The 16,066-nt window shown below is 47.0% G+C and overlaps 1 protein-coding gene across 1 annotated transcript in view; it reads left to right on the top strand.

Moving 5' to 3' along the window:
- Positions 1-3,769: 3,769 nt before the first annotated feature.
- The window catches only part of ANO1 (anoctamin 1), a 71,028-nt gene continuing 58,731 nt past the window's right edge, over positions 3,770-16,066 (top strand). Inside the window, exon 1 of the mRNA XM_058025920.1 lies at positions 3,770-3,838. Coding sequence (XP_057881903.1) covers positions 3,781-3,838 — 58 coding nt within the window. The 5' untranslated portion in view covers positions 3,770-3,780. The remainder of the gene's footprint in view (positions 3,839-16,066) is intronic.

Below are 16,066 nucleotides of genomic sequence, written 5' to 3'. Positions count from 1 at the left end.
TCCTTTGTACAGTAGATGTCTTCAGAGCATTTTTTGGTAAATATTTCTCATCCTTTTTCAAAAAAAAAAAAAAAAAAAAAAGCTTTTGGCTTAACTTGTATCTCATGACAATGCAACAGTGTTCTGTATTCTGTGTACAGTTTTGTTCTATTCGCTAGTATATAGTAATTTACTTAATAATCCTATGGTTTCAGTGCATTACATGGCAAAAACACTCATCCTATTTATTTAATCTTGCCACCTGCTAATTCCTCTGGGCATGCCTTAGCTTCCATACTGTGACTTATCACTCTCTGTTTACCTTTCCTGCGTTGCCTGTGGTTTTAGGGCTCCCTGGAGCCTGATTCTATACAACAAATCCTCTTTAATTTCTGCCTGTGAGGTCAGGGCAGGCAGGGAGCATGCTGTGTGCGGCAGGGAAGGTGAGGGGCAGGGGCTGTGCTGCTGTCACAGCCAGGGCTGTTTCACCATCATGTGATTGTGTTCACGCTGCTCCCCGTGCCTGCCAGGGATTTGGGCTCTTATCTCTGGCTGCCCCAGCTGAGAGCAGAGCTGCACTGGATCCCTGCCTGCTCAAAAGTGTAAAAGACTTCAGAAAACTAGTAAAATAGTCCAGAAGCAACTCCAAGGCAGAGGGGTGGGTGGTTGGTTTGCCATTTGGGCTGGTGGGGCAGGTGCCACACACAGGCATTTCCCCAGAGCACACAGAGCCTCCCCTCCAGAGCACAGGAGCCCAGAGCTGCATTATTGTTGTTCAGAAGGCACACAATCCATCTCACAGACTGTAAATATTTCCAGCAGGAGCACTGGCTGTGGGTGTGGGTGCCAAGCCCCACTGTCGCCTTCCTCGCTGCTGGGAGAGCATTTTTGTTTTATTGTGCAGACAGAGGGTTCTCCATCCCCTCACCATCCCTCTCACAAGTATGTGTTGAGATGGCATGCTGGGTTTATCACAGGCTGAGGAAGAAAACTGGAGCTGGAGCCTCTGCTTCCTGTCATCCCAGCAGCCTATTTTAGCTCGTGGGGCTCTTGAGAAGACAAATCCTCTGCGCCTGTTGGAGCCTGAGCAGTCCCACAGAGCAGCCCTGTCGCCTCAGGTGAGTGGTCCAGCCCTTGTTAGCCCAATCACAAAGCCCTTGTGTCCATGCAGAGGAGGGAATATTGACAGGAAGGGTCAGGGGAATATTGGCAGGTAAAAGGAATGGTGTGGGGAAGCAGCAGAGGGGGATGGAGCTCAGGCAGGCTCCGTCCAGACTCATGGTTTCCCTGTTATCTTTACAGCAGTTCCCAACAACGGGCTCCTCCAGAGAAGTTAAAGGATCTGCCAGAGCTCATCTAGGGCTCTGAGATGGGAATCTGTTGTCCTGCCTCTCAGCACTACAGGGTGGAGCACAGGTTCCACACTGCGCTGAGAATTTTCCAATTCCACTCAAATCTGGGCAATATCAGCCCAGCACCTTACAAAAAAATACCAGGTAATTAAAGTATTTTAATTTTCAGGACGCTAAGATAAATTATTGCTCATTAAGACTTAAACACCTCAAATGAGGCAGTAATGTCAGCTTTATTTTTTTTTCAGGTGTGAAGCTGGAATACACACCTGAAAACACATTTTAATTCTCAAAATCTGACTTATCAGACAAAAACTTCCTAAAACCTGCTACAAAATGATGTCATCAATCAGCTGATCCACCTCTGGCTGGGCTTTGAGTAGGGAAAGCCTACTTTGCACCAGGAAAGGTGGCACTTCAATGATGAAGGCCCTGTGCATGCATCCAGGCTGAATTCCCACCCCAGCTCTATCCAGCAGATGCTCACGGAGCTTGTGGTCATGATGAGATGGGATGCTGGAATCCAGCACGATTCCCAGATCTCTCTTTGTGTCTCACATTTGTAAAACAAATATATGTGTTGGTCCCGTGCCCACATTTGGGTCTGTGGCAGATCTCCATCCAAAATAAATTAGTTACAGGCAGAGGGAAAAGAGCACGTTCCCAAGTGCCTTTGATCTGGGGGTTAAGTGAGCTGCTGAGTGAGGCTTCGGTGCAACACAATCTGCTCACCCCTTCCCCTGCCAAAATTAAACCCACCGATGTGCACTTCAAAACTAGTCCCACCCAAACTGTCCCAAAACCAGCCCAAAAGTTAAAATGGAGGAAAAAAGATGGCAGATGTAGCCTGAAACCATCCTGACTCAGGGCCTCTAGGGCTCATATTCCATGAAGGGAAACTCCATATGCATGGATTCCCTTGTTCATGGATTTACCACAGTTTTCCACACTGTTCAGGTATTCACCACACTGTGTTTTCTGCCTCTGCTGTCAAACCCCCAGCCAACTCAGGAAAGGTGTTTTTACAGTTTTCCAAATAAGCAGCCCCACAGAGATACCCAAGCCATAACCCGCTGCGTTTTCAGTAGCAAAGGGGAATTCAGAGTGGAATTAGAACCATGATGTGTAGCTTAGGGGTGAGTGCCACCAGCAAGATGCCACCTTGCAATTTCCCTGGATGCCAGGGGAGCAGGAAGGGCCTGGGCACAGCAGGAGCACGACAGTGAGAGGAACTTGCAATGTGGGACACTTGGGGGCTGCCTGCCAGGAGTTGGGAAGCCTGCTGAGCCTCTTTGCTGGTCACAGAGCCCTTGCACACCCCTGGCTTTGCATTTTTGAGGGTTAAGTGCTGGTCTGAGATTACAAATAAAATTAAAAAAAAAAAAAAGAAAAGAGAGAGAAAGCAGTCAGAGAATGGTGCAGATAAATCTGCGTGAGGTTTGTCTGAGTGGGTTTCTGCAGCACAGCACGGGCTCAGGCTGTAACTTTGGAGACGACCAGGGAATCCCTGTGGGGTGCTGAAAATGGGAATAGCCTGAAATCCTACTCAAACCCCTGTACAAACACTGCAGCCACCCAGCAGGAGGTGTAAAAAGTGAGTGCCAGCTATTTTATGCCTCACATTTCTAGATAAAAAGTTTACAAAATTTGTTCTTTGAGGGCCCGAGCTTGTTGGTGTCTAGGGCTACACTCAGAGCATCCCTCCTGGACCAGACCTGGGAGAAGCAGCTTTCCCGGGAGTCGGGACGGAGAACTTTAACCCCGCTCTCCCAGCTGGCAATCTCGTCACCTTTCCCACCGCGGCTGTGACAAACACGGGCAGCGTCCAGCCCGCACTTTGTGCAAGAGAAGAGCGAACCCGGGGCTTCAACAGCAGACCCGGCCTCGCTTTTCCTTTTCACCGCGGCAAAAACGGGGAAGTGCGGGGGAAATAAAGAGAAACCCAGGCCGAGGAAGCGGCGCGGGGGTTCCTCGGTGCGGGGCGCGCTGACCTTTCCGCGCTGTCCCCGCCCGCAGCTGCCGCCGTCGCTCCGGCGCCGCCGCCCCGCGCCCAAGGTCAGCGCCGCCGCCGCCGCCGCCGCCGCCGCAGGTACGCGCGGGGATTGCGCGGGGATTGCGCGGGGGCGGCCGGGCGGGGAGCGCCGCGGCGTCACCGGCAGGGCAGGGAAGGGAAGGGAAGGGAAGGGAAAGGAGAGGGAGGGAGGGAAGGACAGGGCGGAGGGAGGAGGACCAGCTCCCCGCAGAGGGCCGCGCTCCGGCGGGCCCGGCGCTCGTATTTAAAGTGTGCCCGGGGGCGGCGGGGCGCTGCGCGGAGCCGCTCCCGGAGCAGCCAGGGGGGAACGGGGAGGGAGGAGGAGGAGGAGGAGGAGGAGGAGCGGCGGGGAGGAGGGATCCTGGCAAGTTCACTTTGGTACCAAGTGGCAGGCGGGCTGCGGAGCTCGGACGGGCGATGGAGAAGGATGAGATCCACCTGCGCAGGCTGCCGGCCGCCGCGCCCTGGGGACCGCGTAAGTCTCGGCCGCCGCTGCGCTGGGGAAGGTGCGGGATGGGGGCGCGCTCCTGCCCGGCCGGGGACGGGCTCAGCGCCCCGGCCGCCCCGATAAGGGATTTATTATTAGCGTTTCATCGACTATTTTTAAAAATCCCGAAATAATCGCCGCGGAGTAGCGGTGAAATGAAATAGCTCGTCTCCCACCTCTCGCTTTCCCCCCTCCCGCCCCCCGAAGCGTAAAGCGGTGTAAAGTCCTTTTAACCTATATTAATATCATAATTAAAAGCTCGTCTAACGGCGAGAAGCCAATCTAATTATGAAAAATTGCCGGAGTACGAAGTATATGTGACAAATCCTTGAGTTGATGATTGCTGTTAATTCACACCGTGCTGCGGAAGACGAGCTAAAAAAAAAAAAAAAAAAAAAAAACAAACAAAAGCAACTTGCTAAATGAAATGGATCTGTCTGAGATTGTCAGTAATGTTTTTACAGAACTGACTAAATCATGTAGCTCGCTATCATTAACTAATGTGCTCAGCAAAATAAATTATCTATATTGGAAGGGGAAAATACATTCCTTGGCTGAGAAGTTGCAGAATGTTTGGAGCCAAAGAGCAGATCGTTTAAATGGTAGGGGGTGGGAATTTCCTTGGCTTCCCTCTAGAAATAAATCACGGCTGGGTGTCTGTGTGCATGCATGTGCACCCACACGAGCATTTATATAAAATCTCTGTATAGAAAACCTCCTGCACGCACTGGGACACAAATTTTGCAAGCACTATTTACTGCGCGCATTTTTCCTACCAGCTTGGAGACAATAAAACCAGAACTGAGATGCTAACCAGGAACGTGCTGGAACACTTCTGATTATCCGGCTGAATTGTATACAAATGAAGTAAATTTAGCATGGCACCATTTATAAATTCCATGCTTTACAATCAAAATTCCAAATCTAGCTGTTTGCAGCTAAGAATAGCGCGGGGAGCCCTTTTCTTTACTCCCACTTTTTGGATTCCCACGAAAACTGTTATCCTAGAGCCTGCTCATTAAATAGCCAAATATTTCACTGGAGTTCAGCCCATTTGTAGAAGAAATGCTGTTTACTCATCAAATCTGGGCCAGAATTTAAACTTTTTTCTTTAATGTCTGGCAGAAATTTAAACTTTTTTCTTTAATGTCTGGCAGAAAACAGGTGGGATTTATATCTGAGGAGCAGGGGACAGGGTTTCTGCATGACACTGTTTGTCCCACCTTAACTTTTTCCTGGAAATAGGGAGCTCCATCTTTGCACAACAGCAGTGGAAGGCAGGCAGATCATGGGAAGCTGAAGCATTGTGGCAGTACATAACAGAGATATCAGTAAGAGGACTAAATGATAAAATGGTACTGGGAACTACCATTACTCATGGGGCAGGTGGCAATTTATCACAAGGTAATCACAGTGGTAGGGTGGTGAGAGTCCTGAGAAATCCTTTGAGTGACTTGCTATCTTTGAGAAGCACATTTTTTTACAGTGACATTATTTAATTTACTGAATCACCCCTTAGCAGCATGAACAGGTTCATTGATGAGTTCAAGGAGCAGTGTTGTTCTCGGCAGCGTGTGTTTGTATTTCTGTTGATAACTTACCCAAAAGAGCTTGTTTGTAAAAGCTGTTTCTCAAACAAAGCTCCTGTCTATTGACATGGCAGCATTTGTGGCACAAATTCACTTTGGGACTTGCTGGAGAGACATGTGAAGACCCATCCTTGAAGTTTTTGCACTCAAAAAAATCCTCCTGCAGACAGCAAAGGAAACTTGCTTGTTGCAAGGAGTTAGGAAAAAATTGGGCACAGTGAAGGGATGATGGAAGACAGGAAATTCAAAGGGAAGCTCTGCTCCCCTGGGCTCTGGGTCGATACTATTTGTTGCCCGAATCCAAAGTACTGTTTCAGTTATCACTACCAAGGAGAAAAGTGAGCTCAGCACATTATTTTTGGCCCTGTCGGTGGCATGAAAGGACAGGTGTCCCGAGATACATCTGTGCCCTGAGGAGCCACAGCTGATGCCTGCCAGCTTATTATGGTGCCCACTCCTTCTCTGTGCATGGGGGAATTAATGAGTGCATCTGGTGAGGGTCACCACTGGGGTGGGCTCTGGGGCAAGGCAGGGCCGTGTTGGCTCCTTAAAGGACCGTGGTGATATCCTGTCACTGCACAGAAAAGCTTGGAGGCTCCAGGACAAGTGCTTGGGACTAAGCCCAGCTTTAGAAGTCAAGTCTTTACCCCTTAACCTTTCAGCAGTCAAAAATCCCCTGAGCAAACATCTGCCCCCTTTGAAAACAACTTTAAATGCTGTCAGACGAGTGCCCCCAAAAGTGAAATGTTTCTTCCTCTCTTCTCTGAAAGACCTTGATCAGCCCAGAGCTGGGAGTTCTGGTGTGCACAGCCCCGCTTCCCCTGGTAGCGCTGCAGCTCTTTCCATTAACGGTGAAAATGATGGAGCATATTAAGCTAATAATTAATCAGAGATGACAAGGGACTAATAACTGTATTGATTTAATTAGGACTTCTTTTCCAGCTCTGTAACTTGCAGTCATGCACATCATTAACTTAATATTTTAATTTGTCGTAATAACTTATTAATTCCTGGGGTGAGTGCGTGCGCGGCCAGGGCAGCGGCTCTGGCTTGGTGCAGGCATGTGCCAGGGGAAGCATTCCCTGTCCTGCCCCAGGCTGGCAGCCCCTGGGAGCTCTGACAGGGCACCAGGGTGTGGGGAATGGGGCACGGTGGAGCCAGGTGTGGTGGATGCGCTGGCAGGAGGGTGGGGAGCTCTGGGGCCGCACACTGAGGCCGCACGCGTGTGTGATGTGAAATATGGGGGAGAGCACTGTGCCAAAACAGAAGGCTGGCAGCAGAGTAACCCTGGGAAGCAGCAGTGTTTGTTGGCATGGGGAAGGGAAAAATGTCCCTTCTGACTCAAATTGCACCCTTTGGGTTCTGGCAGTTTTGAGAAAAGGAAACGCTTGGGGATGTGCTGTGGTTGGAAAATAAGGCTCACTTTTAATTAGGGTCACTTTGGGCAGAGGAAGAAAGGAAGGGGCTGTGATAGGCATGAAAAGCTTGAGGACTTTACTGTGTGAAAGGCTGATGAAAGCCAGGTTTGGCCCTACTCCTGTTTTATTGGGGATACTTGGCACTAACTGGGCCTGGTTTGGCATCTTACACAGCTGGGTCCTGGGTGAGATCCCCTGGGATCTCAGCCCTGAGCAGAAACCTCTCCAGCAGGAAGGAGCTGTTCTCACCAAGATCATAGTGCTGAATTGCTGCTTGTATCACACTGTACAGCAAGGTCTGTGGCTCCTGGGGAAAGAGACACAGGGCTCAGCAGCCTGCTCCCTCTCGTCCAGGTACTCGGGAATCTCTGCCCTGTGCCTTCGGAAGGCTGATTCCTCTGCTAATATCCTCGTTTGCCACAGAGGGCAGTCAGCACAGGGATGAGATCTGGGAAGCCTGTCCAAAGTCCTTAGCAGTGTCCTCAAGCAACATGGTTGGGAATTGGAGGTATCCACACTAACAGAACTTGCGTTTCATGTAGAATTGTTGGGTCACGGCGTAGGTGCGCCACTGGCTCAGTGAGCTCCAGGAGCAGAAGTCACCACTCTCCTTATTTCTTGTGAGTGTTTTCAGGGATTCTGACAAAGCCCTTCTGCTCACAGCCTTGCATTTTATTACACAAAAGCCAAGTCAGCAGAGTGGGATGAAAGAGCTGTGTGTGATTTCTGAGACTGCAGAAGGTGTTCAGCTGGCACAGTGTTATTCACCTCCCTGACCTCACCCATGTTTGCAGCCAAGCTGGAGATCAGGACAAGACTTGTGGTTCTGTCATAGATACAAATCCCAAGGGGAGGGGGCTTTACAAATGACAAATTTTCAGGGGTTGGCAGCTTTGCTGGGGCCCTGTCACGGGGTTATTTTCAGTGGTGCTAAGTCATCTTATGCCAGCTGCTAGATGTGAGCAATGCCACTAACACTGCGCCACTTTGTTCTGGTGCTTTGAGAAGAGCACAGAGATAGTGGTGTCTCCATTGTTCCTGCGAGGTAATTTATGGTCAGTGTGGGCCTTTTAGCAACAACCACAATGTCTGTGAGGCTCGGGGATGTGCAGGAAGCAGAGCTCCTCTGCTGGCCTGCTTTAGTCACCAGGCTGCGTCCTGGGCTAGCCCGCATGCCCTCGGGGAAATAGACTCTTGTTTATTTGGTTTAGCCTTTGATTTGTATCCCTCATCCCTCTATTTCTGAAAGTAGCATTACATCCTGGTGGGAGGGCCAGCCCTTCTCCCTGCCCCCTAACCTCCCTGCATCCTCCAGCCTTTCTCTGCAGCAGCTGAACCGTGTCCTGCTCCGTGTCCTGCTCCGTCCTCACCTCGCCTTTGTTCCGTGCCCTTTGTGCTGCTCCGTGTGCTCCATGTTCCAGCTTCCTTTGCTCTTTCCAGTGCCTTGTCCCTGCTCTCCTCTGTGGCTGGCCCACATGCCAGTGTTTGCTGTCTTCTTCTGACTCCCACAGTTCACATTTTTTGGACCTTCTGCTGGTAGTCTGTCCTTCCAGCCATTAGAGAAACTCTTTCCAGATTTGAACTGATGGAAAGATAGCAGTAACACCAGACCCGGTGCCATTCCTCTTTAATATCTTTGCCCGCTTACCTTATCTACATATCTGATTTATTCTTGGCAGCTCTTTATCTGTGCAAGGACCTGGATGTACATTCTGGTTCCTATCAGTGGTATATTAATAATGTATACAATTACTGAGATGGCCTTCCAGACTGTAGCTCTGAAAGGCAGAACCTTTTCTTTTTTCAAACTGACACAAGCACCTATGACTTTTTCCACAAAACTCTAAGTGCTGTGAGGGAGTTTTAAAACCTGAACTCTGTTATGAAAAGCCTAAGTGGTTAGCAGGCATTAACTGCTCTTTTCATATCCTATAAATTTTTGGACTTCTATTGTGACATTAGTGGTACACAACAATCTGAGTTATGTATTCCTGGCTCCCTGTCCTGCTGGTTTACCTCTCCCTCTATTTGTATCCTGATGAGTACAGACTAAAACAAGAAAAATCTCTTGTTTTCTAAATGTTTTCTAAACATGTTGCAAAATATTTGGTGCCCCTTGTACATTTTCACTGACGTCAGCTGATATCCTGCTTGCAGAACAAGCTTGCAATGTGCAATAGGGATCTGTGTGTTGATAAGTAAGGTTTACTAAGAGAAAATGTGCCAGGGAGAGAGAAATACATTTCACAGCATTCAATTAGTGAAAAAAGGGAAAAGTCTAGCTACTAAATTACATTTTCAGCGCAGATTCAGGACACACTGTTAAAAATTGAATAGAAAAAGTGAGCAGATAGTGACTTCAGTGACATCATGGAGGTAAAATAATGAACTCTGAATACATTTTAAAACTCTACTTTTCAACATGATACTGTAGGAGTTCTATAATTTTTCTTCAGAAGTGGAAAGGGAGCCAAAGTGGAAGTTTCAGGACTAAACATCATTCAAAGTTGTAGGGTTTTTACTACTTTGAAGTAGGGGTGGTTAAAGACACTTGTCCAGAGCAGCTCTAACAGTCAGAGAAAAACCCCCTGAGTATTTGTGTCTGACCACTAGCACTTTGGCATCTTGGCTGCCCACGCACCACACGACATGTCAGTGAGCGTGCCTTGCAATTCTTCCCGGATTTTGGAAGGCAAAGATTCAAAATATGGTGTGACTTTATGATTGTGGTATGACTGCCCAGAAAAGAAATAACTTCTGCAGGCCGCAAGAGATGGAAGCTTTTATGCAAATCCCGTTAAATTCAGCCACGAGTGCGGCACAGCGCTGTTGGCCCCAAAAGGTTTTCCACTGCTGGATTGGTGCTGTTTTGGCAAACCAGCAAGAGGAGGGGAAGCAAGGGGTGTATGGGTGTCCTGAGTTCATGCAGTGTTTGGGAGTTGAGCATCCAGATTTAATCACCTCCTTGGTTTTGATTAGCACTGCCATGGTCACAGAATCCTAGGGTGGTGTGGGTTGTAAAGGGCATTAAAGATCATCTTGTTCCACCCCCTGCCATGGGCAGGGACATCTTCCACTATCCCAGGGTGCTCCAAGCCCTGTCCAGCCTGGTCTTGGACACTTCCAGGGATGAAGCAGCCATAGATTCTCTGGGAAATCTGTTTCAGGGCCTCACCACCCTCACAGAGAGCAATTCCTTCCCACCTGAACCTGCCCTCCCTTTTTGAAGCCATTCCCCCTTGTCTTGGCACTCCGGACCCTTGTCCAAAGTTCCTCTCCAGCTCTCCTGGATCCCCTTTGGGCAGTGGAAGAAGCTCTGAGGTCTCTCCAAAGCCTTCTCTTCTCCAGGCTGAGCAGCCCCAGCTCTCCCAGCCTGGCACCATGGATGGCTCCAGCCCTTGGGGAGTCTCCATGGCCTCCTCTGGAATTGTTCCAGCACGTCCACATCCTTTCCATGTAGGGGCCCCAGGGCAGAGGAGAAGCATCCCCTCCCTCACCCTGCTTGCCACGCTGCTTTTGGGGCACCCCAGGACACGTTTGGCTCTCTGGGCTGCCAGCACACCTTGACACCCCAAGCTGGGTTTCCCTTGAGCCAGCAGCCCCCGTCCCCTCCTCAGGGCTGCTCTCAGTCCATTCCCTGCACCTGGGCATTGCCCCAGCTGGGTGCAGGACCTTGGGCTGTCCACCTGGACCTTGGGATGTTTTCCTTGGTGTTTGACCTGCTGTGGGCACTGCTGATGGGAGCTGTGTGGACAGCACTTGCCCTCCTATCCATTTCCTATTTGTGATGGACCAGCTGGTGCCAAGATGCATCTGGAGGGAGGGATCCACTGCAGGAGCACTGGGAGGGGAGAGCAAGCAGCTGTAGGCTGTGTGGTGACAGCCCCCTGTCCTGCTAGTGGAAACTACTCCATTACTGTCTGTATCCTCTGCTCCTGGCACGGAGTCTGGGACTGGCCTAAAGAAGGCAAATGCTTCCCTGTGAGCAGTCTGAACGCTGGTATGTGGTCAGCAAACCCCATCCAGATGCTTGTATCTCACTGCAAAACTTTTGGATGTTCTTCTTCTGATGAATGGCAAGAACAGGTTTCTAAAAATAAATTAATGGTTTTCCCTTTTTACTTCCTGTGACTTAATATACTTTATTTATCTATATAGCTACTAGTCATCATCATTCTTCAGCTCACAAGAGTATAAACAGAAATGAGCCTGAGTCACAGAGCGAGGATGTGGAGCCAGGCTTTTTCCAGGATTTTCGCCAGGTGTGGGAGCTGCAGCTCTGGGGTCAGTGAGGGAAAGGGCTGGCTCTGGGGCTGTGCCTCAGGGTCCCACATGTGGCATGGGCAGCATGCAGGGGAAAGCTGCTCTCTGCATCTGCCTCCAGTGTGGTCAGACCTTGTGGCTCTGTGCAAAGAGTTAAAAAAATATAAATCATCAGAAGTGGAATTCTTAAGGTTAATTGATCACTAAAGTAATAAAAGACTTTGAGATTCCATAAATAATAAATAATAAAAGTGTGCGATTCCAGTCAATTATTCCTCTCACACTATCCCTAAGGTTCGTCAGCCCAACATCCAAAGCACCATTTACTCTTCTTTAATCAGCTCAAGCAATGTGTGCTCCCAAATTTATTCTCCTAGGGCCTGCAGTCAGTTCATCATGCTTCTGCCCCAAACCAACCATAAATTTGAATTAAACAGATCTGAAAATAAATTCCTGTTATCAGGAATTTTAGGTAGAGGTCTCCTTTGGGTGAAATTTAAGGCTGCCTCTGTACAACAGTAGCAGGAGATGCTGTGATTTTGTTCACTCATTAAAAATGGTGAGTAATCTAAGTTAAAAGATGCTGAGCATCATTTCCTTTGCCAGGGTATATCTTGGGAGTACCTTTCTAAGTGGCAAACAGAATAATGAAGAGTGAGTGTCCACATAGTCAATTTTTTTTTAATCAGCATAACTGATTGTACAGAGGGTGTGAGTTGAGAAATCCTTAATTTTCATTTCAAGGTTTCTGGGGTTTTGGGACTCAGCACTGTATCAGCAGGGCTTTGTTTGCAGGCTGCCACAATTTGTCTTTTAGGGTATAGCATGGGCACTGACAGGGGCATAGATTTGAGATGTTATTTCATCTTTGAATCTTTATTGCTGTCAATAATCCATTTGCCAGGAAGCTGAGGCCAGCTAAAGGCAGGAGAGAGCAGCTTGAGGTGCCTTGCCAGGACACACTTCAGCTAACAGAGACAACTCTTCCTGTGCCACGGATTTCACATTCCGGCATTTTGGAGAAATATTTGACTTTGTGTGCTCTGAGGTGTTAAATGATGTTTGGACTTTTGGAATAGGAACAGATCCTGTTTCTGAACACTTGTACTCAAGGATACACAGGAGATCCTCCTTTGACTCCCAGGTTAAGAGGCTGGACACCAAAATCGTGTCCCAGCCCTTTTGTGTATGCTTTAGAAGGTATTTCTGTATCCACAGGTCTTGGGGGACTTCACAAACTTTAGGGAGACATCATGATAGCCCATCACTCCATTTGCATTGCATTCAAGTTTCAGAACTTCTGGCCTATGTCAAGAATGAAAATGTTGAATTTATGGGTTTGACAGGCAACAGAGAACAAGAACTGTCATTTCAGTTTCCTTGAAATGGGTCCAGCTGAGAGAAGAGAACATTTGTCCAGGGTGAGACCCTGTGCACTGTGTAGGTGAGGGAGAAGCAGAGTGCTCTGTGTCTGGCCCAGATCACACAGGGTGAAACTGTTCTAGGTGCTCCTTTCTTCAGAAATGGAGTTTGAACTGTCAAACTTATTCACTCTGCTGCTTACTTTGTAGGGGACTGAGGAGTGCCATCACACTGTAAAATTTAAATATCTCAAAATAAATTAAATATGAAATAAATATAAAATTAAATAACTCAACATTAAATAGCTTATTTTGTAAATTTGCAGCTGATTATTTTCTTTTGAGAATGAATCTGCTCTCTCAAACATGCTGAAAATAAAGACAAGTCATTGGCAGCAAGAGAAATTGTGCTCTGTTCTTACAGTGCCATAATGACTTGTCTTTTGTGTGTTGTGATAAAGTATTTTTGAATAATCTTAACCATTTAAGCTCATCTGACAATATAAATGAATAGTTGGATAATGAAAACCAGAGACCGTCTACTAATTATCAGAGGAAGAGCAGAAACAGGTTTTGGTTTAGATTTTAAACATGGTTACATACCAGAGGCATAGAAATCAAATCTAAGCCTTTTAAAGCTAATAGTTCCTAAATGGCAGATGAAATAATTTAATTTTTAAAGCTTCTCTTTGTAGCATCTTGCTAAGAAGCTCTCAGTTAAAAGAACCAGATTGTCAATTCCAAAACAAGATCTCTGTTGTCTTGATAGTACAAATTAACGAAAACTTGCCTTTTTCTCCCTCTTCAGTAGATTTTCTCAGAATAGCTCCTGAGGGCTGTGTCCTGCAATTCCCTGTGCCCTCTGGCCCTCATCCAGACAAACACTTAAGTGCACAAACAGCCCTGGTTTTGGTGGCAGGTGGGCAGCTGGGCAGAGACCCTCGCGCGTGCCTTGTGTCCATGCCCCTGTGCCCAAGGGAATCTGCAGCAGCTTCCCACCCTCCACAGAGCTTTCTCCACCTGGCAGGAGCAGCATTTGACACCCCAGCCCTGCCCCTTCACTCTCTGTGCCTCTGTGTCAGGGTTTTTAAGGATTCTTTGGTGGAAGATCTCTGCCTTTCGGGGAGCTTCTCGTCAGCTCTGCTCCGGCGGAGGCTTTGCCATCCAGTTTGGAAGCAATGTCTAATGGTGGCTGAGGATTTCAGCTTCCCATCAGTCACAGCAGTGAGTCTTTAAAGCAAAACCCAGCTGAAGCAGTTCCTGGGAGCTTGTGATTGATTTCAGTCCAGCAATTACTGGGTATTGACTGACTCGGGTGGGTTTTCCGCCAGGAGCAGAGTTGTTTGCGGGAAGTTTTATGTTTTTCCTGCGGCAGATAAACTCAGGGACCCTATAAACATATTTCAACCTCAATGTGAATGATCTGATGCTAAAAGGCAAAAAAAAAAAGCTTTTAAATCCCATGGATTGTATGTGTGTAGTCATTTAATAACATTAGTAGGCAAATAAATACTTTTCATGACCAGATTATTACAGGGGAGTGTCTTTCCTCTGAAGTATGGGGTTGCTGTCAGAGCAAAACAGGGAGCTAATTCCAGCTTTCACCTTTTTTTGAGTGCTCTTTCTGTTTCTTTGCACCACATTTTTCTTGCCACTGCTTTCTTTGTTACTTTGTTACTTTTTTTTAAAATAATTTTTAAGATTTAAAGGTAGGAGAAAAGAGGATATTAGAGAAACAAAGACCAAACTGGGTAGATAAAATGTTTCAGCTATCCACAGGCAGGAAATCTGAGCTCCTCTGGAACCTGAATGAGTCCTGGAGCAGCCCTGTTATTTTTATATATATATATATATATATAATTTCCCTGTTTAACTGTTCTGCCTGCTTTTCCCACGTTTTCATCAAAGCGGCCCCAGAAGGGACAGTTGTGAAACAGAAACTCTCTGTGAGCAGAGGAACAAAAACAGAGCTTTTGTTAAGCTTGGTTTTAGCAAAAACAAACAGCTTTAATTGCCACAAGTGTTTGCAAATGTTGCTGTTCTCTCCTAAGTGTGTTTTAATATGGGAGGGAAAATCGGGAAAGGCAAGGAGAGATGTTGGTGGCAGCTCCATCTCATTGAAACTTGGATTGAGCCAGTGATGGTGGTCTCTGCCTCTTCCTACCCTGTGCCCTGGCCAGGCTGCAGATAGGTTTGCAGCACTGAAGGAAAAAATAGTTCCTTCCCCTGGTTCACATGAACTACTTTGAACTGGAGCAGATGTGGATGTACAGAACTGTCTGCTCACAGCGACTGTTCCATTTATAACCACGGCTTTTCTATTCATGTCCCTTTATCATTTTAACTTATTTTCTGTTTCCACGTGCTTTTCCACAATAAAATATTCTTAACTAAATGGGTTTTCAGCTCAAATCCAAAGCCTTTGCCAGTACTATTCCTTGCTTGGACTTGCAGTGCCAGCATTATTGATCCGTGACTTTTTGCTGATAGTGATGCCCAGTGGAGGAAAGGTTGAGTTTGGGCTTGTGGGATTTGTAAGATGGGGTTCAGAATATCACTTTATTCCCAAATCAGGGCAAAATCCAGAATCTGATGGTATTAAAATCTTGCAAGAGGTGTTTGTAATATCCAGCTTCCAAATGGTGTTTTTGTTGATTTTCTGCTTTGTTGAACTGTGTTTGACTCTGGTGTACAAAATAAGTTTGTGTGCAGCCCAGACCAGAATGGTTCCAGTGAGTACAGATAAGAGATTTGGATTCAACCACAAAAATCCAGTTGATGATGTTGGGTTTGCTTTGTGTTTGCCATGAACTCGTACTCCAGGGTATGTTCATTCACTGTTTGATTTAATTAAATGCTCAATAATTAATTCCGCCAATGCTCTGCTGAGTAAGAGGCGAGTCCTGCAGTTTGCACAGGAATGTCCTGGGATGAAGAGGAGATGAAGTAAGAGATGAAATCAGTATTGGTGTTTGGGTAAAACCGATCAGTTTTGCCCCTCCAGTTCTGCACTCATTTGAACAGACCATGTGGCCTTTATTACAATACCCGGAATTCATTTTTTTTAGAGTTATTTCAGTTTGTTCTCTGGTTTTTCTATGGAAACAGCCAGTTGTTTGTACATTGGAGACATGTATGTGTGTCAAGTTCTTTGTTTTAGTTCACTGCTTTCGGCTGACACGGAAAACAAGACTTTCATCAAAGCTGTGGAGACAGATAGGATTTTAATCTAAACCATATTAAAAGGCAAAACCCTCTGTGACCAGGGTTTTCTCAAGGTTCAGCTTTGAGCTGCCCCCTGCACTTCCTTCTGGGAAGAAGATGGATTTTTCTTCACTTCATATTTGAAGGCACTTTTCTTTTCTGGTTGACTCAATAGCACTGGGTGATGGAATCCCATGAAGCAGTGCTGTGTTGGTGTTGGGATGCTCTGAGGAACAGTTCAGGAAGGCAGGAAATTCTGGTACCCTGGCCTATGGATTCCTCACAGCATTGGGAAAAAAACATTTTGATGTTGTTGTGTTACCATGACATCACTCAGGCTGCATTGAGGCAAAAGCAAATAAAAGTAGATATTCATGGTGT

Source organism: Melospiza georgiana, chromosome 6, assembly GCF_028018845.1.
Source record: "Melospiza georgiana isolate bMelGeo1 chromosome 6, bMelGeo1.pri, whole genome shotgun sequence".
NCBI classification, from domain to species: domain Eukaryota; kingdom Metazoa; phylum Chordata; class Aves; order Passeriformes; family Passerellidae; genus Melospiza; species Melospiza georgiana.
The sequence above is the reverse complement of the archived record's forward strand: the minus strand, read 5'-3'. Positions and strand labels throughout refer to the sequence as shown.